Raw genomic sequence first — 24,029 nt, 5'->3', positions numbered from 1 at the left:
ACAGTAAGTATAGGCACTACATTGAGTAGTAAGTGCTCGCTACAAGATGCTGTCCTTTTCCCCTTGTAAATGAGTTAATTTCCTGCATCTGCAATGTCAGTTCCATCACAACATCCACCTTGCATTAAGAATCAAAGTGAAAACAGTAAACTGCAGCAGTCTATCATTTTGTGTTTCCAGCAGAGAGAATTTAACTATAACACAGTGACATTGAATATTGATAGAAAAATGACAGGCCATGATTAAAGTTTTGTGCCAGATAAAACAAATGTCTGGCAGATGAAAAGAAAACAAAAATTAATTTCCCCCTCTCACTCCTGTGCAAATGTATTTTCTAATGATTGTTGCTTAGTATTATATTGTCTTGTTTTTTAATTACCATAATAGAATATCCATTATCGGTTTTCAGCAATAAAAAAAAAATTGCACTTCCCCTTTATTTTCTTGAACAGCGTCACAGAACAGAAGTTACATAATCTGCACTTTCACATAAAATCCAAGAAGTCAGTTATGCCCTCAAGATGCTGATGATAGTTTGCTCATTCTTTTATGGGTGGGGGAAAGAAGGAAATAACATTATCAGGTTCCTTTTAGATTTCAGCTCTTCTATATTGTATACTGTGGATGCAGTCGGTGATGTTTATCCTAGCCTATGAGAAATTGTGGATAATGGCTGTTGTTGATAGGTTTCATCTTTTTAACATTCGGTAGAAAGTATTGCCGGCTCTTTGTGTTTCAGTGTGCACTCAGTATACTGACAACACAGTGAGGGACTGCATCTTTTAGTATTAATATGGGGTTTCACTTTATTTTGTTAGCAGACTGCTACACAAAGTTGTAAATGTTTTGACAATAACAAATTCTAAACAAATGCTATGCACCAGTAAAACAACGTATGCTATTATTCATTGTAAAGGTCTGAGAAAATGCCATAAGAACCTCAGCTACCACCACGGAATACTTTGTCTATTGATATTTTCCACTATACATTTTGCAAGATTGAGAATTTTTATGACATGGTTCAGTTGTCCCATCAATATGTATGCAAATCCACATGTTTTAAAATATGGATTTAATTGTATGACTTTAAGAGCCCAGTTTTGAAAATGTTGGCCATATAAATTAGTGGGGATGGGCATGAGGTGGGATTTACATGAGGGAGCACAAGTCTAAGCATTTGTCTATCAACACTCACACAACATTTCCCATCATGAAAATGTTCCCGAAGTCAAAATTCAGAGTGGCAAAAAGGAGATGAGAAAGAAGGATAGAATTTTGAAAGGAAGGTAGGAGCACTTACCCATGAAGTAAGTTATTCCTGCGTTACAGTCGAGCAGTGCATTTACCTCTACTAAAATATTTCTGCATTGTCTCTGGGCTTTATTGAACAATAAGGCTCTGGCCTTCATTGAACAATTTTCTAAAGTGTGCATCTCTGCTTCTAATACAAACCATGCTGCTATACACACAAAATGGGGAAATGCATGCAGTTTACCACTCCCCATTGTTTAGTCTTCTATTTTGTTTTGGTAATTTAGGTGAGTATGTTTGAAAATTTTGTCCTTAATTTTATAGCAATTGTGAAATAAATTTACAATAATAAACTTCTGTAAATTCTTTGTATTCAGAATCACTCTGTGCTTGTCTACATGGGAACGCTTAGGAAAGTTAATACACATGAATTTTTAAATTGGATTAGTTAAACTTTATTAAATCCCTGTGTGAATCCCTATAGTCAGAATTAAAATGATTTTAATTCAGTTTATCTTAATTCACTTTGAAAATATCCACAGAGGGGTTTAATGCAGTTTAATGAAGCCACTTTAAAGTTATACCTTTAGTTAATTTGGATTAATTTTCCTGATTATCCCTGTGTAGACGAGCCCTTAGTATATTAAAATGAATTTCTTTATATGAGTTGAAAAAGCGTTCTTCCTTTCTGTATCTGTAGCTCTTTACATGCATTGATATCACAGGGTCCTTTGCAAGAAGAGACAAGAATCCAATGACAATTGTTTACAAGTAAAATATTTTTTAGGATACATGCAGATAATGTAATCTAATTCTAATCAGCAAAGTCATTTATACAATACAGTACCAATTTATTTTGTACACCATCTTTCATACAAATTTCATCATGAGGAGATGTATAAAGTTCACTGAAAATAATAAAATTATAGCACTAAATAATGAATAATAGCAGAGGGAGAAGGAACGAAGAGGAAATGGGAAAAAATGTTTTCAGCTGAGATATGAAGAGCTATGGAGGCTATTCCTAGAAGCCAGAGGTGCAGGAAAGAAGATTCTCCACCAAAAGTGAAAGGCCTGATGGAGGTCAATTGTTAAATGTTGGCAGGAGCAGGTAGAGAGAGGTAAGGTCCATGAAATAATCAAAGGCAAGTCCATAGAAGATTTTACAAATACTAAGCGCATATAGGAAAGGAAGATGGGGAGAATGGAGTGGGAAGGTACCAGTGAAAAAGGTGGTTTTGATAGTGGCACTTTAGTAATGTAGTAGTATGTAGTAAGAGAATGAAGTAGGTGGTTGTAGGAACCAGATATCCAAGTGGTCCTAGGGTACAAGGAGAGAAGGCAGGAGAGGGAGAGTACAGGGAAAATATAATTGATTAGATGGATTTGGAGTAAGTGTCTAAGGGGGAAGAGATACAAAAAACTAAGGCAATCTTGGGTTAAAGAAATAGGATTCCTTGAGGGTGTTTGGGAAAGACTCAAATTGCAAAGTGTTTGGATGGAGAAGAGAGTTGATGCTAATGAGCAAATAAGGGTTGTTAAAAAGTTTGGAAACAAGGGAGCAGCAGAAGCAAGGTTTTGGTACCCTGGCGACATCAATGTAGAGTATAGAATAAAATGAACTGATGAGATTTCCAACTTTCTTGGCGGCCATAGAGATGAGATATACAATATTGTTTTACAAGACATTGAAATGTGAAATTGAGACTCTCTGACTGGTGTGTGTAACAGGCTTCTCTCATTGGTAGGGAGAGAAGCTCCCAGCCCCCTCACCTCTCCAACCTCCCCCTCCCCCAAGTTCCCTTCCCTTAACAGTCAAAATCAAAGCCCTTTCTAGGGTGTAAGCAAGGAAAAACCAATCTCACTGCTTGAATTGAGTCCAAGTTTTCCATTTCCCACAGTCCATTGTTTTCCTCTTTCTCCTTTTATGCGTGTCAGCTGGGTCCTGTGGTTTGATGAGTCCCAGCTGTTTCTTCTCCTCTACCAGATTACTCCTAAACCCAGACCTGACAGAGAAAATAGGGTTGTGAAAACCTTGTCTGCCTAAGTCTCATGTGACCCAGTCACCTGACAGAACATTAAAGGGAGGGTTTGAATGAGCAGTGGAAACTGTATGGACACATAGTAAGAGAAAGGTCTCTGCCACAAAGAGCAGAATCTAAATAGATGAAATAGACAGAGGCACCAAGAAATACAGTGATTTTCCTTAGCTCACACAGTAGGTCAGCGCTTCGGTTAGGAATGGATTCCAAATCTCCTGAGTCCCAGACCTGGGTCCTTTTTAATAGACCATGTTTTCTTCTGATGTTAAGTGGTTGCTGTATCCTTTGTAATGAAATTCTGTTTATTTCTGTCAGACCCATCTCATCACACCTTAGGCATTCTTTACTCAGGGAAAACGCCTCTTGCTGTCAATTGAAGTTTTTCTTGAGCAGAGGGTGAATGAGGTGTCCTGAATAGTGCTGGCAGACAGTGGCCCACTGTCTTTAATACATTTTTCCAAGGTATACATTGTGTGTGGGATGAATCAATAGTGATCATCTTTGATCTTCCTGAACGTCATTAATTCTAAGATTTTATTTTTTTTCTCACATGCGCTTAAGCCCTGATGCAGGAAAACACTTGACCATGTGCTTGAAGTTAAGCACATGCTTCTATTCCTTTGATATTAATTGGACTTATTCATGTACTTAAAATAAGCACATGCGTATGTGCTCTCCTGAATCACAATTTTAGTTTTGATCTCCTGGGTTGCCAGTTTTGGTTGGACGTATTCCTGGAGGTTTTATCACATGACAATCTTTAATTAAAGATTAATCTTTAATTCCTGGAGGCTCTAGAACAATCCTGGAGGGTTGCCAACCCTAGAGAATCAGTTCTCTAAATTAGGTATTTATTTTCTTCTATTTAATTGATGTTCCCACAGCCGGAAAGCTTTTAAGTATGTATTTGTTGAATATGAATTTTATTATGCATAGTTTCATTTTCAGTCTCACTTTCTTGGCTTGCATGATGTGGTTCCTCACAGAAATTCATTCTCTGTCAGTTAAAAGAATAGTATCTTCTACAAATGCAGTATTTTTGGTCACTGTGGATCATGAGCCATTTTTTTTCACATTTCAGTAATCAGAAGACATCACTTGAGATAAGCTGTGATGAAATTTACAAGAAATGCTGCCTCCTTGTCTAGCTCCTGTTTCCTTTTATAAAAATGTTTTGGCTAGTCTTACGTGGGCATATGTTTTAATTTAGGCTAAAGTGTTCAAAAACGAAATATAACTTTTGTATGTCTGCAGCACTCTTAGCAGGAAACCTATTTTCCTGGACTGCCAGCTAGCATTCTAAATAGTTTTTGAGCAACATTTTGCTGAGGAGCCACATGCAGAAGAATATCACTGGCACTGGGAATCTTCCACAAAGACTGAGGGGAGAAATAGCCTATAAACTTTACAAAAGATGGAAAGAATCCTCAGTGGACAAACCCCCCTTTATATATGTAATCTTGGGTCATGCTTTATGTTAAGGTTACACTTATAAATAGCTTATAAAGGATCAGTCAGTGATTGATACATGTTTTAATAAATGGTTAATCAATTCTTATAGATTGTGAGTTCAGCAAATCATTAGGTTTTTTGTAATACTTTGATTAATGTGCTTATGAAACATACTGTTATGTCTATACTTTTAACATCTATTAATCAATTATTAACGTTTCATAAAGTATTTATAAATGTAACTTTAATATAAAGTGTGACCTAATCTTGGCCTATCTACAATGTAGTGCCAATTCTACAGATTTACACTGTGTTTAATTTTGAGCAGAAGAGTAGTCCTAGCCACTTCACTGGGACTACAAACAACCATAAACTTAAACCTTTACAAAGTGGATTTAATATGAATAAGCCAAACACTGTAATTCTATTCAATTTAATTATATATCTAAAATGATGGACTATTCAACAATTGGACCACATATACAATTTATTTATTTGGCATATGGTTTTATGTTGGCTTTTTGCAATTCTCAAATATTTGTTTAAACAATGCCCCTAAACACTCCATTTTAAAATAAAAAAAAATGGAAACATAGCCCCAACATCTAAAGCATCTGTGCATTTACTGCTTTCAGTTGAGAAGTTCAGCAACATAGAGTCTATTAACATACATATTTGATATCCTAGTTCAGGATACGTTGGGCAGTATCAGAGTTTTATTAATGTAGTGGCAAAACAAAAAACGTCTTTGAAATAAACCCAAGCTATTAAAGACATGTATAGTATTTATGGAATGGTGAAATGTGTATGAGTATTAATCATCAACTCGCGTTCTTGGGTAGCAGGTGAATAGCATGCACCCAAGACACTGCTGCTTTATAGTAGTTTAAGCACCTTTAAGATGCTTTATAGTAGTTTTTCTGGCAGTGATTACCGTATGTATCACTATTTCTATCCTAGTTGTATTCATGGAGCCTTCTATTAAGTTGAACTGTCAAAGTGAGCTACCGCTTGGAAGTTCCAAGTCAAGTCTTGAATTGTCTAAAATGAGTAGCTCATAAAATACTACCTTGGTGCTGACAAACTGTTTACAAGAGGCAAGAAAACTGGCAGAAGTGTACCCACAGGGAAAGTTTTAAACAATGTAACCATTATGTTGTGACTGACAAGCGCCATCTCTAGTACAGAAAGTAGTAGGGTTTATTTTATTTTATTTTTTTACTGGGTAGGTGGAGAGCTGACTGGAGGGAACATAGAATTCTAATGTGGCATCTGTTGAAGACTTTTCCCCCGTTCTAATTAGCGTTGCTCAGAACCCATTGGGATTCAAGCAGTAATTTGAAGACCTCCTGCCACATTCCACCTTAAATAAGCAGACATACAAACTGTAAGCACTAATCCATTAGCTTAGTTTCTGACTCCCAATTATTCACACACGCACTCCCAAAATATTGCAGCTTCAAGTTTGTGTTGGCAAATTTTATTAGTGCAGTAAAAAAAATACTGTTGTTCATTGTAAATATTTCTCACAAATAACTATTTTATTACTAGCTGTGCATTTAATTTATTCTGCGTTCAGAGTAAAAATCTAAAATATCTGAGATAAAGTAATATTTGATTTAGTCAAGAAAGTTGGAATCAAATATTTGGGTTTTTTATTTTTACTTATAATTTTATTTAATTGCATCACAACTGATAGAATCTGAAGGAGATGGATAGAAAATTCTGCAGTTATTAAATGTTGAGATACAATCTGTCTAGAAGTTAGAGTACTGAAATGGGAGTCAGGACTCTTGGGTTTTATTCTGTTTTCTGCCACTGACTCACTGTACTTTAAACCTTTCTGTGTTTCAGATTCAGCATTTGTAAAATGAAGATAATGTATGTCTGTGTGTCATGAGGGTATTATTGTGAGGTTTATAAATACCTGATCCTGAAAAACCCTCTATGCATGGAATTCTCATTGACATCATCTGAAAAATTGTACATGGAGAGTTTTCAGGATAATATCTGTAAAGCACTTGGAGATCTTTGACTGAAAGAACATACAGAATTGCAAAATATTATTATTAAGAAATTCTAAATATAAACCTCCTTTCAACTCATTTTTCTGCTGGAAAAAAGTGAACAGTATAGTACCACAAAGAGAGGTAGGGGAAAATAGACAAAAAAGGTAGAAGACGACTGAGGGAGAGGAAAACCAGCCCTAATTTAATTAATAAAACATGATAGATAAAACTCTAACGTATCTAAGTTTCACTCTAGCAAGAATCTGAAAAGTTATATATGTTATTTTCTTAAAAGTATAATTAGATCAACATATTTAATGCAGTAAATAATATTTTAGTTAACATTCTTTTTCAGAACAAGGTGAGGGAGATTGTGAGAGTACTTTTTTTACAATACAGACATATAGCCACTGGGAATGAATAAGGCGCTGATCCTGCTCCCATTGAGGTCAATGACAAAGCTTCCATTGACTTCAATAAAATCAGGATGGAGTTTAATCTATCTACTGTATACACTACAGTAGGCAACAGCATCTTAACAGATTTTTCTTGACATCCACTTTGCAGTAGATAAATCCTTCTACTGCTTCTCAGCTTGAAATAACTCATTACCATTTTAAAAAGTGCTGAGCTCTTTATGAGAACATTGACCTGTTCTTTTGGTTAGGTTTAAAAAAAAAAGAAGTTACATATGATAGGAACTATTCTCCCTGAAAAGAGTTTTTATTTTCCTTTGGCTTTTATTTCAGCTGTGGGAACCAGCTGCTCGAAAGAGTGTGGGAAGCTGACTTGGAGGCCTGTCAGCTGTTGATCCAAGGGTTTCAGCTGAAAGAAGCAGGTTGCTGTGTTTCTGAGGGAGAAGACAGCCGAACAGATGAGATGGATGCTGCCACTGATGACTGTTCAGACACTGAGAGAGCAAAAGAAATCCACTTTCCAAAAGGCACAGAGTGGGGCGCTGTTTCATGCCCCATTGCTCAAACCAAATGCTGTGAACTGAAAGAGGTATCTAGAGTTTTATGCAGATTGTTTTCAAGTGATGTCATTGTTTTTCATTTTGAGAGGGAGGGCTGGGGGTCAGCAGAGCAGATTAAGAATTAACTTTAGATTTGGCTTGAAATAAAGGACAGAAATAAAATAGCTTTATGAAAACTCTCTCAATCCTTTTTCCTTGCTCCATCAATCTTTTTAAAATTAAGAAAGAAGGAAATTAAGCAATGAATATGTAATGTGTATATATAGATTTTAGGGAGAAAATGTTCTCAGAAGATTCTTTCTGCATTTAACACATTATCAATTATCTCCTCTTATTATATCAGTTTCATGCTAGGGTAACTCCATTGATTTTTTATTCCTGATTTACATCAGCATAAAGGAGAGGAGAATCAGGGTCCCTAATGTCAGTGGAATGGTCTAAGTTTTTCCAGCTCAGATGCTGGCAGACTTCCAGTTTGCATCAAATATTAAACAGGAAAAAATATGAGGCGGCTTAAAGGGCTTGACATATTTCTTTTAAGTTTTATGTTTTGCTTTGGAATTTGTGTCTTACTTAAATATTTATGTCTACCCCCCAGTAATCATTTAACAACACTGCAAGGATAAGGAAGCTGCTGAAGAGTCATACTATCCAACAGCACCACGTAATGTGACAACAAAACCCCAAACCCCTATGTTATGCGTCATTTTTATTTCTTTGGAATTTTGTTGTCAAAAATTACATGTGTGCCTAAGAGCATTCAGTGTTAACAGCCATTGAACTCTGCACGACATAGAAAATTGATATTTAATTGTGCATTTGTACTGACTGAGATTTAGCAGAAGGCAAGCCATTGCCCTATTCTAAATTCTCCTCAGGTTTGGTAAAATTCTAGTCTGAATCAGGCTGTGAATGGTAATTTCAATCTTTTGTAAAATAAAACATTTTAGATAGCTGGACTAGTTGTAACACACAGGGCATTTTCATCCTAAATGGCCAGCTGTGGCTTTTAATTTTTTCTGTTGGTCTTGGTGAATCTGCAAAGTTAATGCCAGCAACTCTGTTGCTTGGGTAAAGTTTTACTCTTCTTCCCACGGTGCAACTGAGGGCATGTCTATATTGATTCCGCTGAGTCAGGCCCACAGATCGATGCAGTGGGTTTGATTGAGGGGCCAGTGGAGACCTGCTCAGTCAGTCCAGGAAGTGCTCTCTGTTCAACGCAATAACTCCACCCACCCACACCCCCCTGAAAAGAGTAATGCTGTGTCGACTGGAGGGCATTTCCTGTTGGCGCGGCACAGTGAGGACACCGTGGTTGGGAGCGTAAATAAGTCAATGAGCGATACGCATTCTATAGTACGTAGCTTGCGTATCTCCCATCGACCCAGCACGGCAGTGTAGACCAGGCCTCAGAATCTGGGGAGGTTTGGGATTGATTGTGACTGATTCTTCTACAGTCACAGTCATTGCTAGTAGAGGCAAATTCTAGTATCAGTTGCAGCAGCATAAATCTGGATAAACTCCACTGAAATCAACCAAATTGCTCTGGAATCACAGCTATGTAACTAAGATCAGAATCTTACACCTTGAATCAGGACTTATTTGAAAAACACCAAAAAATCATTCAGGACTATTATTGGTTTCATGGCGCATTTGTCCAGTAATTCTTCTCTGAGGTGAAGTTGTTGGCAGATTGGGGAGGTATCCTAGTACCCATGGTTGTTCCCATAGTTTGGACAAAGTGTTTGTTTTTTAACATAAAATTGTTATGGGTGAGAATGAATTGGATGAGGTTGGCTATGTGTTTTGAGATGGATATCTGAGTGTTGTCCATTGTCCTGTAGATATTTTAGGCAGAAGGCGATTCCATCATTGTGAAAGATGTTGGTATATAGGGAGGTGACATCCATGGTGGCAACGATGGTGTTCTAAGGGAGGCTGTTAATGTTGTAGAGTTTCTGAAAAAAGTCATTTGTGTCTTGGAGGAAACTGGTGTTTTATGTGGTGAGTGGTTTGAGGATGGTGTCTGTGAGTCCCTCATTAAGCATGCCATTGCCAAATATGATGGGTTTGTATGGGTTCCCTTGTTTATATATGTATATGGGAAGCATGTAGAAGATCCTTGGAGTGGGTTTATGGGGGATGAGTTTCTCTTGGAGTTGTTTGAGGAAGAATTTGATAATATCCTTACATTCCTGAATTGTGGTGTGAAGTCTTCTCTAACTTTGTTGTAATAGATGGTATCAAAGAGTTCTTGGTTGGCCTCATTGACGTAGTCATCATGGTTGAGGACTATGGCGGTTCCCTCTTTGTCTGCTGGTTTGATCACTATCTGGTGGTTGGATTTCAGGGACCATATAGCTGTCCTCTCAGAAGTGGAAAGATTGTAGTGGATATGATGTTTAAGGATTTCAGTCAATTTTTCCCTCAAGCAATCAATGTAATGATCCATTGTGGGGTTTAGTCTGCTGTGAGGTGTCCAGTCAGATGATTTTTTTTTCTTATAGCCATCATTGGGTTTGTGGTAGTTGTGAGTAGTATTGTTGGAAAAGACATCTTTGAGGCTAAATCAGAGAAATAATTCTTCTAGTTCTCACATGTGAGAGTGATATCAAGTTCTGAGGTGTGGCACAAGTTCAATCCCTTGGATAGTAGATAATTCAACTTGGTAAGAGGTAGTCTTGATAAATTGATGATGTTGGGGTGTTGCATAGTGTCCATGTGGTAGGTCCTTGTGTCATAGTACCTCCTGGAGGTGGTGTTCTATGGATTGTGGAGTTGTTGTAGTTAGTTCCACTTTTTGTTTTTGTGTTGGATGGCTGTCATTAGGGGTTTTTGCATGATCTCGAGGTAGGTTTTCTGATTTTTTTTCTTTTCAGTGTGAGGGAGCAAGTGATGATTTCTTGTTTGGGGGTGGAGTGAGGGTGCCTTCTGAAATATGTGAGGTGCTGGAGATGATTCCTCAGTTTTCCTGATGTTCTTCTGTAGAACTCTTCCACATATTTAGAGTTGTATGTAGTCAAGTGGTCAGAGGGTTATAGATGGGGAGTCCTCTGGGGATATTTGTTTTCTTGAATTTGTTCAAGAAATAAATGTCGCTATTAAGTTTGGCTTCCTTTTTCTTCATGTTGTGGAATTTCCATTTCAGACAGCAAAATTTGATATCTTCCAGTGTTGTTTGCAGTGTTGTGGTAGCTGTGTTGGTCCCAGGATATTAGAAAGATAAGGTGGATGAAGTAATATATTTTTGGACCTACTTCTGTTGGTGAAAGAGAGAAGCTTTTCAGCTTACACATAGCTGGGAAGGTACTCAGAATGTCACAGCTAAATACAAGGTGAAACAGATAAGGAGTTAACACATGTTGTGAGAAGCCATTCAAGGTGAAGTGGGCAGTTAACACCTCTAGGGTTATAAGACAATGGAGGGTTAGTGGTTACAGATTGTTGTAATGAGCTAAATCCAGTGTTTTTATTCAGTCCACGGTTTTTGGTGCCTAACAGAGTTATGAATTTAAGTTCCCAGGCTCATCTTTTGAAGGTGCTTTGCAGGGTTTGTTTTTCCTTCTGGCTCCTTACAATAATCTTTAATATCCTGGGACCAACACGGCTACCACAACATTGAAAACAAATTTTACGATGATTTTTTTTAATTGCTCCCCAGATAAAGTTGTGGAGTTTCCCAATACTGCCTGCTTCTACTTGACCAGCTGATTAGGTGCTTCATTTCATTTTAGAAGAGGTGGGCTAAGTTACAGATTTGAGACAACTGAAACTGTACGATGGTGTTGGAAATTCAATTCCAGAGCTTCTTCAGCTTCAGTTCTACTACCTTAGCTTCCCAGATTTCTTTGTTTCCCCAATGCCTTTTACTCAGTTTTGGAGGTCTTAAAATCTGACTCCATATGACTCCTTTAAATAAAACATATATATTTATGCCCTTGTTTGATACTGTTATATTTTCAAGGTTGTTTATTTTTATAGAGAATAAAATTTGTACAAAAAATTTCACCATTGGTGGGGTTTAGACAGTAGCACAACAGACTACTAGCATTTAAACAGGAATGTTGGCAAGTGTGTGTCTAGTGAGAGAATGTATGGAGCATATCTTTCACAAGCATCTCCTAGCAGCCAGTTATGGGGAGGAATATTTTATAAACACATTACACTTTTCTATCGCCATGGCAATAATTTCCTGTTTTAATTTTTGTTCCTTCTCTCCCCCCCCCCCCCCCTTATTTTATTTTTTTTGTGTGTGTGCGCGCGAGAGAGAGAGAGAGAGAAACTGGGAAGGAAATAGGGCTTCTGATCTGTAAATGCACTTGAGAGGTCTGGCGTCACTTTTCCGGCATTTAAACTCTCTGTCCAGATGCATAACTGTGGAACTTTTGTGGTTGTTTAGAAATAGCTCTACGTTTATGGGAAAATAAGTTATGTGGCTTTAGTTACTCTTTTATTTGACCACTGAAAGGTTTTAAGGTATCTCTTACAGAACAGCTTAATGATGATCATTAGTAATCAACCACATGATAATTTATCATGTAACAAGGGATGAAGACTATAGATACTGACTTAAAGAAGAACGTGCATTTACCAAATTATTTGACAGATCTATAGAGTCCTTAAAAGATACAGATCTTGATAAAATTGAGCTCATTTCTATGGGGTGGCCTCTTTTAATTATCTTATTTCTGTTCTCAGCTTAGGGTATCAAAAGAGGAGGGATTTCCCTTCAAGTATATTAACTCCTTTCCAAAAAAGGTGTCAATTGTTTTAGAGCTTGCAGAATTCTTAGCTCCAAACTGACATCAGCCAGGATATAAAAATGCATATGCGCTCACACACACTTCACAAATTTGCTTTTCATAGCCTGGCACTTGATTCATTTTATAGTGAAATGTTATGAGTGAGAGGTTGAAGGCTGAATTCTGGTGGTTCAGTTATGAGTACTGCTGTACCAATAACTACTTCATGCACTTTCACTTTCCGTCATTTGTCAGAGGTAACAAGATAAAACATTATTGTAAACTGTATTTATAATGAATTGCTGTGAACCCAGGACCCAATTTCCTCACATACAGTTAACTTTTACTCACAGGTTTCATTAAAAACTTAAGACTATCCTTATGCCAAAGGTGTTTGAAATGGGAGAAGGGAAACAGCCAGTCATTCAAGATCCTGCAGCATTTGCTCCTTGACAATGGAGACTTGCTTATTTTATTTTAATTTTTTAAAAATAAGGTCTATCCTTAATAGATCATGGACTTCACATTCTCAGTCATGATAGTTCAGGCTTTGCATGCTTTGAAAGTTCCAGACATCTTACTTTCCTGTGTGATCATAAGTTTATTATCTGACAGTTGTCGCTGCATAGCCTTATCCCTAAGACAGTTGGGACATTTTTAATAGTTCTACTTATACTGAAGAGTATATTCTATTTTCTTTTTAACCTGCTTATGTAGAACTCAGCATTAAATATACTGTATTTAATGGGACAATAAATTCCTCTGAAAATTGCCAAAAACACTTTTGAAACAACAAACATCCCCTGCAAAACATCAACAACTCTGCTGGTAGAAGCACCTTTATCATTTTTGTCAGAACTAAATCAGATGGGAACAGCCAGAAACTCCAGAGAATAAATGGACCTCACTGGAACTATCAACTGCTAGTCAGAACAGCAGTTTTCTTTAACTTGTTGGAACAAAGCCATAAATAATACTAACCAGTCTGAACCATGCTAAAGTCCTCTTGCTCCAGACGGAGCCAAGATAAAAGAACCATCCCTAAAGTTACCAGAATCTATCAGGAACCAAAACTAACTTGCTTGAATTCAGTAAGAATAATGTGGCATCAGCTTTAGCCTGCAGGACTCAAACTAGAATCATGACAATTGGGTGTGATTCTGCTCTGGTCCCACTGAATTCAAGGTGGGTCCTAGATTTGTTCCTGAAAATTTTCTGTAGCTCTAAATTTACTCCAAGTAATTTTAATTTGGTTACAAGTGGAGGAGGCTTGATTTTTTTTCATAGTTTTTCAAAGTATGTTTCTGGGTAGTTTCTGAATTGTACCAGGATTTATCCAGCCTTCTATACAATAACACCTAATTTCTCTTAAGATATTAATATCTGCGCATTGCATCTCTCCTTATGTGTCGTTGCTTTGGCTTTTGTTTGCTGATAACTAATATTTGTGTAGATTTGTGTGTTAAAACCTCCCTAACAGCTGGTATCTGTATGATCATGAATACCCATGGATCTTCAGGTTTCATTTCCTGACCTGTCCTTTTTTCTTCTGCTGCTGCTGCTGTCTGGCATGCTGTTCAGTGTTCCCTCTTTAACCCTATGAAGGAAGAAAACACCTACTAGATTTCAAGAGCATTCAGGTGATTAAAGTTCCAAGGTAAAAAACAAAATGCAATAGTATTACCTTTGGTAAACCAACATGTTTGGTAGCCACCATATCAGTCATTTGAAATGTGTGTATAGTTCCTTCTCAATGATTGAAACAGAGTGTGTGTTGTTAGAGTAGAAATCAGGTTGCCAGTTTCTCTTTCAGCTGTGGTATTAATTTGCCTGATCTTGAGCAAGTCAGTTTTCCTTCTGTACCTCAGTTTTCCCATCTGTAAAGAAAGTTTGTAAAGCGTTTTCTGATCCTTGTCGAAAAGGTGCTATATAATTACACCGCATTTTGTGTGATTGTGTGATATGTTTGAGATATTTAATACTGTATGTGATGTTGAAATGGACTATCACTAAAAAGAAATGACAGCGGTATACTTCATTTTTAACATGTTTGTCATCTCAAAAGAAGTCAGAATTGTATGTGATATAATGCATAGTGTTTCTCAGAATTTGGTGATGACAGTCATCAAGAAAGCCTTTGTCAGTGGGATGGAACATATTTCCGTAGATTAAAGTACCCTCTGATCCAGGAAGTAAATGTGCCAGATGTAAAGGGCAGCTCTTGTAGAAATCTAAACAAAATATACTTTCATATTAGTTTAATTAAATGTTGTATTTGTAGAGATTCAAAAATCATTTGAAGATTTTAAATATATCTCTGTCTTAAATGTCAATATTGAGCATCACTGAAGGTCAGTGTTTGAGTATGTTTTCTGTAGTCTTAATCCAACCTGCAAAGGGATGCTGTAACAACAAGCTTGTATACAGTGGTCAGGTTACCGTTGTACAGCCAGCATTTACCCACAGTGATGCCTAAGATATCTCTGCCCATTCTAAACATAAAGAAATATTGAGGACTGTCAGATACCACTGTGTGGTATCTCTGGGTAAACACTAGCTTTTTAATGGAGATGCCTATGAACTCATAAAGTTTCATCTTTACAAGAACATGAAATACAGCAAAAACAAAAAAACGCACTAACCAACACACGGACAATCAAAACAGTCAGAGTTAATGTTGAGCTCACAAGAAAACTAAACATTCCCTTCTTTATAGAGGTGGAGTTCTGAAAATGTTCACCAAGAACATTGGTTTTATAATTTGTTTCCTATATACAGGTCTCTGATACTGTGTGTGGCTTTGTCTAACCTTAGCTCTATTCAGATGAGGGCTACGGATAACGTGTGTGATATTACTATATACTTTGACAATTTCATGACTTTCCCCAACTGCCCCTCAGCCTAGCCATTTAAATATTTTCTAATTTCTTATGTCACAGAAGAAATGGGTGTTGAGAGAGTTTTTGAGGAAGGAGAGGATAGTAGCCTTATGAATCAGTTCAGGGAAGTCTTCCATGCCTAGTTTGTCTGATTAATTTCAAATCTGGTGAAAATTTTTTTCATTTTCTCATTGACAATCCTCCTACATTTCATAGTCATCTCTGTAAAGAAACATGCTAGCGAATTTCCTTTTTTTCAGAATAAAATCTAGATGTGCAGTAGTTGTTTGAATCCCTGTTTTAATTTAATGGGAGAGGAAGAGCTATTCTGGCATTACTATTTAGGTCGGACCCCAGTCCTGTAAAAGAATCTGTATGAGCAGACTATGGTGCCCATGTGGGACTCTGCCCTGGCCCCAGGGTGTATTGGTGCAGTGTCACATAGATGATTGGGGCCTATAATCTTAATTTATAAATTAGGCTCATAATAACAGAAACTGTAGCCTTAAATATGGCCTGGTTGCCATTCCATAAGCAGCTCCATGGAAATTAGCTTTCCGGTTTCTCCTTTGTTGATCTCTATACTCTTTCTTTATAGCTATGCTGCAAAACAATGCAACAGTTCAGCCTGTATACGTTTTTACTGTATGCTATATTGCTATTACACAATTACATTAAAACCATAATGTTTATACATAATGTATTATGTTTATCTTATGACATATCCCTAACAGGTTGTGGAGGATAGTTCATTGGGTACAGATGGTCATTTGTATGAGGTAAGTGCTTTCTAGGCAATATAAAGGGATGGGGGGGAAATTGTACTAACTTCCTTGGGATTCGTTTAAAACAGATGCATCTTTTTTTAAACATTACCTTCGGGTAAAAATTGCAGAATAGGGTGCTGATATTTAGGGAAGCAAAGCCAAGATCAAAATTAAGGGCCCAATCTTTCTGCCATTGAAGATAATGGGAAAACTGCTACTGACTTATGTAGAAGCACGATCAGACCTTAAGGCAGTGATTTTTAATACATACAGTCATCTGGACAAGCCACTACTCTGTATTACCACCAGTGAATCCAAAGGCTGCAGAGAAGCTAGAGAAATCCAGGCAAGACACTCTCCCTCAAGAGACCATCTCAAATTACAGTGTTTGTGGACCAGCAGACTGAGATCACGCCCAAATGAGATTACACATGCCAGAGAAAATTCAGCTGTGCAGGATGGCAGCGTACACAGCAACAGTAAGCTTTTGGGGATGCAGGTTATCTCAACAGAAAATGAGCTCAAGAAGATGGAAACGGTCTCTCATGCCATTGGCCTCAGCTGTGAATCAGGGCAAAGCCATGCATATGCTGCTGAACAGAGTTAACACACAAAAGGAGAACATAGTCCCATAGGCACTAGAGACGGAGAAAACACCTGTTGTCAGAAAAGAATGACAACAATAGTACATGGACAGTGTCCAGTCATCAGCCACAGGCTGCTGCCAAGATAGCATGGTCTTTACAAGATAGTACAGGCAGCATATGGCCTGAGACACCGTGAATATAAACACCTCCAGCAGACTAATACACAGCTCCGATAAAGAAAGCTGCAGGACAGTTCCTGGATCGTGGTAACTAGACAGAGGTAGAAAAAGGAATTACTTACAGCGTGAGCCACCTGCAGATGATATCCCGCTATGCTGACTCCTTACACAGATGGATATGCACACCAGAAAGCAATTTCTATGAAAAGTCCTGGCCCAATGCAGAATATCACTTACAAGCCAGTAAATGACATTACCCACAGGAACATCTCACACCAGGAATTGGAATTATCCCAGGTATATTAAATGAAGACAAAGTAATAATAGTCCACTTGCATATTCAAAAGCATGCTGAGCCCAGAGACACTGTATCATTCAGACAGGAGAGGGAACGGAGATAAGAGAGGGGAACCTCTTCTCACATAGAACATTACAAGGTTCCTGGGTGACTGAACACTGGAAGACAGCAAAAAGATCTCTCCCTGTGTGGGTGCTCTTCTAAAAACATTCTTCAGTGACTATAATACAGGAAACACGAGGGGACAATGATAAGGATTGCTGCATGATTTCGGCATCGGTTCATATACCCATGTGCCCCGATGTCCAGTGCTGCAGAGAAGGTGGGAAGACAGATCAGTTTGAGCTAAGGAAACATAGGAAAAGTGTGTTGTGGTGAGATGTCACAAAGAAGCTGACTGGGACCTTGAGTCACTGCACATAAAAGACCCGCTGCTGCATGTTGTGGTGTTGCAGCTGCTCACAAACACCACGTGCATGTGGCAGCTTCATTCTTGGCGAAAGGGTTGATGGGATGTCAAGAATAAATGTACATATGATAACCCAGGCAAACTCCAAAACATGTAACCGGGAACACAGCAAGCCAAGTCTTTTTATGTTTCACATATCCTCTTTCCTTTCACCAATATGCCAGAACATGCCTATCTCTGTCACGCATAGAGCTCTGAGCGTGTGAAATGTTTGGAGGGTGAGATGGACAAGCGGTGGCCATCTCTTGGATCCATAGTCACACAAGACATACTAAGGTTGTGACATAGACAAGTACCAATGCCACTCCATCCCACCATTATCTTGATCTTGGTCTGCATCCACACTAAGTCACAAAATCCAAAGGTAGAATGCAGAGGGTCAGCCAGAGCTTCCTGTGATGTGGTATCCCTGGAGCAGAACTGCCAAGCCAAAATCAGTTTTGGGGCACAGCTTGTGCGGTGTCCGTAGCTGGGTGGTCACTCATTCCCAGTAATGGGGGTGGTAGCTTTACAAATCATTTTTCTCTGCTGCCCATCATGGATGGTGAACCACTGTTGCTTCTGTCCAGTATCTTTTTCACGGTACAGCAGATTGTCACTCTCAGATCCTGGGAATGCTCAGTGCAGCTGTCCAGTTTTCTTGGATGGATGCATGCAGTTTTGCACGTTCATGCTTGATCTACACATGTGATTATCCTGGGTGGTGTACATTTTGCACTGAGAGATTTGTGTTTTGTTAGTACATTGAGCTTGAGGCAGAATCCATTTACTTCCCTGAGATAGTTTGTGCAGTAGACACAGAGCAGATCTCCAACCAGGAGGTGGTTGGAATCATTTCTGTCACTAGCACTGTGTTTTGTCTGCCTACATATATGAGTGGCAGGTAAAAATATTACTGGTGCCCTACTAGGCATGAAAAATGTTAAGACATTGTTCCTTCTCTACATATTTAGTTTAAAAGGATTTTTATCTTCCCCCCCCCCCCCTTTTTTTTTTTTTTTTTTAAGAAGTAGAGGATTGTGAATTTGTTTTAGAAAATGTAGAATATTCACTTTGATTGAGAGGATCGGTGATTTTTCTCACCCCATATATGACAATTCTTAGCACTCTGTCCTCAGGGTTAAACAACGGTTGAAACTATCTCTCTACAACATGACCTCTCCTTCCCCTTCCTTCCCCCTGAAAAAAATCAATACATAGCTTTATACTCATAATATCTTGGGAAGACCTTGGTGCATATTTCTCCTGACCTGCTAATGAGGTATCCAGTGACCCTCCTTGTTTAAACAGCAGCAGCTCTGTTCCATATACAGTGGAACCCTGCTTATCTGATCTAATTGAGACCATGGCCAGATCAGATAACTTAAAATCCAGATAAACTGGGGAATGGGTGGCAGGGCCCTGGCTGTCAGCCCCGGCTGGCGGGACTCCCACTGTCACGCTGACAGCCCACGCCCCAGCTGCCCAGGGCTGACAGCTCAAGCCCCACCAATGTCAGCCGCAAGTGGCTGGAGGTTCAGTTAATACGGAGAGCCAGATAATGGAGGCTCAGTTAAACATGCTTTTGCTATATATATATATATATATATATATATATATAATATACCCAGATTGTATTATTACATTAAGATGGAGTTACGCTTGAGAGCAAATTTCAGACATTTAGGGCAAACTACATGGAGGTGCTGTGATTACCCTGGTCATATAAGTAAGGCATTTTAGGGTTTGTGGTCCTGGATTAAATGAAACTCGTTTTTAGGGAAGTATTGGTGGGTTTTTTTTCCCCCTTATGATGTCCTAAGGTCTGAACTGGTTGCTAAGTTTATTACAGAACTCAGTTAATTGGAACAAGAATTACAATGAATAAATACTGATTTATTTGTGAATTCTCAGAAAATTCATTCTGTACTCAGAAGTAATTTTGGGGAAGATGGGCTGTATTTTTCATACATAAACAGGTTGATTCCCTTCTTTAAGTGCAAAACCCAGCTTAACAATGGTGTTACTATCAATGCATCCATAATAACTACACACTATTATTTCAATATTGACACAGAATTTTAAAACTATCTACTGATAGAGCAGAAATTGAAACTTTGGCTAAAATTACAGTAGATCTCATTTAGGAGCTTAAACTTTAATAGTGGCACAAAGGATCTATAAACATCCTTGTAGTACAATGTTTATCTAAGAGGTTAGCATCCACTCTGATGGGAAATAAACTCAAATTATTTTTGGCAAATTGGTGCCTTCCTTAGTGTGTGTGAATGTTCCTTAAAAAAAACCACAACAAACAGCAGCCCAGTGGGTAACAATCCACAGCACCAAAGGCGGGACATTGCTTTTGGGCCATGTTGCATTTTGGGGATTTAGTTATAACTGAGGCTTCCAAGTTCTCTGCATCATAAAAATCTGTGTGACTATCATTGCTGAGCCCAATTTGTACTTTAGTACATTTCCAATCAGTCATCTAAATGTTCCCTCTGGTGCCCACAATCTTAAGCCCCTAATTAAGCTCTAATAAGGGACTGAATTTAAGGCTCTTTTAAACATTTTTCTCATTAATATTTTATTTTAAAAATGCATTGGATGGTGAATACATTTTAAGCTAATTCTAGATGAGTCAGAGGTACAGAGCACCTAGTTACTCACTGTTTATTATACAAGTCAGCGACACGAAATGTCATTTCAAATAAGTATTTGCTGCAGATAGTTAAGGTTTTTTTCCTGACTAAAGTTTAGAAACTCCTATAAATGAAATAAGTACACCGGAACATACAATGCTCTTTTTATATTTCTACTACTACAAAAAAAGACGAAGTTGTCAAAATAGTTTTTCCAATTATTTATGTTTTGGGGGTTTGTATCGGCTACTGTTTCAACAGACTGAGGAGGTTAGTTGACCAATGTCATTAATTGTTTATAGGCTAAATCCTGCACCTGGTGCTTTACTGATGAGACACCAGCTGGAGCTCTTCTGGCTGCTTTGATTCTATGCTTACCCAACAGTAGGAGAGTCATCAGAAACAAGAAACTCCCTTCCTCTTAGAAGTCACTATGGAGAGACTCCGCAACTACCTAGCCCTGCCCCTGGAGACAGAGTCAAGCAGTCTGGACAAACTGTTTTGAACAGATGAATCTGTGGATTTGTGTAATTGTTAGTATTATACATTAGAAGACCAAGAGGGTCTCTCAGCTCACCGAAGAAAAAACTCAAAAGCTACACAGATATTTGATCTTGAAACATTTCATAATAATTCTTTTTCTCATATGCTCCTCTTCTTCCAACCTACCCCAAAACAGCAATTATTAACAGTGTTATGGCATTACCTAGAAACAAGGCAGAAGTTCAGGCACCAAAAATGATACATGAAGACTGGTCCACCCACTTACCCATATTTTGGTCCATGCCTCATTTTAACAGCTGAATTCCAAATCTTCTATCTCCCTTATGTATTATTTGTATTACAGTAGCACCTACACGCCCTGAACAAGATCCACATTGTGCTAGGCACTGTACGTACACATAGCACGAGACAGTCTCTAGTCCAAAGAGTTTCCATTTTAACCAGACAAGACTGTTTGGAGCATTGTTATCCCTGTTTTATAATGGAGAAACTGAGGCACAGAAGTAGTCTGACTTGCCCAGGGTCACACAAGAAGTCTGTAGCAGATGTGGGGTTTTTTCCTGCTCTAAGTTCTAGACAAGTGCCTTAACCACAAGCTCATCATTCTTCTCGTCTAAGTGTAGTTTGTGGGCTGGCTCACACTTACCGTGCGATTCGGCGGCAGTCGACGGGAGTTACGCAAACTACGCAGAATAGTTTGCGTAACTGACGTTGACTGCTCTGCTTCCCTTCTGTGCACTGTTCTCACTACTTGAGGGGGTGGACTTACTCAGTTAACTTCCTGATCGATTGAGCAGGTCTCACTGACCGCTCAATCGATCCAGAAAGATTGTTCTGGCAGCGGCGATTTTGCCACCATCAGTCTGAACATAGCCTGTATGTTCTGATCTCACTTCAGATTTACATCTGTGTAATTAACTCAGTTAAAATGAGAATTTGGCGTTAAGTAAATGGGTGCTTTTGTCACATGAACTTGAGAACAGTATACAAAGATGTATCAAAACATTGTTACTTTTGTAGCTATGCCAAAAGTAATACTATCATACACCTATTTTTGTTTGGAATCGTAACAAAAATTCAAGTGTTCCTTGTCAAACAAATTTGATATCTTCAAAATTCCTTTCTGAATGCTTTCTCTTTTTAAAATTTTATTGAGCTCTGTGTAACAGTACAAAGCAGTAATGCATCAGGACAAAATTACTATTATAAGATGTGTTTCCTAACAAAAATAAGTGGGGTGTTGATAAATATACATGCAGTGTGTGTTTCTTAGAGTTGATGCAAATGAGCAAGCCAAATTGGATGGAATGAAAATACACAGCAGATTACGTATGAGTCTGACTTTTATCTCACCTACACTAGTGTATGTCAAGAGTCGATCTGTTGAACTCATTGAAATTTACATAGGTGTTTAACTGGTATAAGTGAGTAGACAATTAAGCCCACCATACAAGCAAATCAATCCTTTGATACCAAATATAGTGGCCAGAGTGAAGTACTGGTAGTTGGGAGTTATGGTTTCAGATCACAGCTCTTCTGCCCTTTTGCAGCATGACCCCATATAAGTCATTTTAAACACCATGCCTTTTTTTGATATCTGTAAAGTGCAGATAAAAATACTTCCTTACCTCATAGGGGTGTGGTGCACTTGGAGACCCTTGGCGAAAAGGTGCTATAGAAATGGAAAGTATTGTTATTTTGGTCACACTTTATGTTAAGATTCCATTTGTAAACAGTTTCTAAGGCTTTAATAAATGGTTAATCAATTGTTATAGAGAGTCCAAGAAGTCAATAGGTTATTTTTAAACACCTTCTTATGAAGTGCTTATACCAATCTGTGACCCATATCATTAATGTCTATAACATCTTTTAATCATTTATTAACCCTTTAGCAACTATTTATAAATGTAACTTTATTAATATAAAGAAAAAGATTATTTAATGATGAGAAGTCAGCAGTAATTGAAGTGTTCTTCCTGTGGCCAAGGGCCCTATCTTCTATGCCTCAATCAGGCCAAACACCGAGTAGATTGTTAGGTGTGGAGGAACAGGCAGTCTTATTAGAGGCTGATTGATAGTCTGCTCACTGGGACTGTGAAAACTTGGTTCAGGTGGTTGACTTGGCAAACATTCATTCTGTTCTCCTTCTGGCATGAGTCTGTTTCTCCATACTGCACCCAAAAGAAAACTTGACTTCACTGAGTCATTCTGGGATTGGAGGAGAAGTGGTTTTAGCGGGTTTTTTGCTGTGATCTGTGGGGCCAGAGCCAAGTGGAGAATACTGTTTCTTCCTCAACCGCTAGTGTGTGATGTGGGATGTTTTTTTCCTTGCTGTACCTTTGTTCTAGGTAGTAGGCGTGATAATGAAGGTAGAATCCTGCTTTCCTGGATGCTTAGAGCACAAGATTCTGTATGTTTCAGTTTTCATCAGAACAGACCAAAGAGTCACAGAGTTTGAGGGCACAGTGCTACTTTTCCTTTTATAGGACATTGAGGGTGTGTCTGTACTGCAAGTGGAGGTGTGATTGCAGGTATGGCCACACTAGCTTTAATCTAGCTAACATGGGTAACAATAGCAGTGTAGCTGTGGTGATGTGATCTTCAGCCTGGGCTAGCAACCAGGGATGCACTTGGATTCCTAGCCAGTGTGAAGCCCATGCCACTATGTCTACACTACTGTTACCCATACTAGCTAGATTAATGCCACAGCAACACTACACATCAGTGGCAGCGGTGTGTAGTTCATGTGTAGCTGCATGCCACAGTGAAAAGCAGGCTCTGTCCATACTGCCGTGTATAGCTACACATGTCAAGGAAAGGCTGTGGCAGAGAGGAGGTAGCCAGGAAAGGCTTCAGCACCTCTCCGCCACCAGAGCTTTTCCTGGGTTGCTCTATAGGCCGTGCGGAAAGGATCCAGCAACAGGGAGCTGCCAGAGCCTTTCCCCACTGCCTCCCCCCTGCCAGAGTCTTTTCCCACAGAGGGGAGAGGCTCCAGCTGCAGGGAGGCAACCGGCCACTACAGTGCTAAAGGTAGCAGTGTAGATAGGTAGGCACACACTGAGGGAGTAGAGAGCCTTGTAGGGTATGTACTTGGCTACGTAGCCACACCCTTCGCCATGTCTTCACTTGCCGCAGCTATGCCTCAGTGGCTACACTGCTCTTTATACCTTGGGGAGGGCTATATACTCTATACGGCGCTGAAAGAAGCATGCAATGTAGATGTGCCCTAAAGCTTAGGTGGCTACGCCTA

General features: G+C 38.6%; 1 protein-coding gene across 1 annotated transcript in view; it reads left to right on the top strand.

Moving 5' to 3' along the window:
- The window catches only part of DISC1 (DISC1 scaffold protein), a 311,403-nt gene that overhangs the window by 267,292 nt on the left and 20,082 nt on the right, over positions 1-24,029 (top strand). Inside the window, 1 exon segment of the mRNA XM_067535895.1 lies at positions 7,504-7,759. Coding sequence (XP_067391996.1) covers positions 7,504-7,759 — 256 coding nt within the window.

Source organism: Emydura macquarii, unplaced genomic scaffold (assembly GCF_026122565.2).
Source record: "Emydura macquarii macquarii isolate MOO-44397 ecotype Brisbane River unplaced genomic scaffold, CSIRO-AGI_Emac_v2 contig_3517, whole genome shotgun sequence".
NCBI lineage: Eukaryota > Metazoa > Chordata > Testudines > Chelidae > Emydura > Emydura macquarii.
This window is presented reverse-complemented; position numbering and strand designations above follow the sequence as displayed.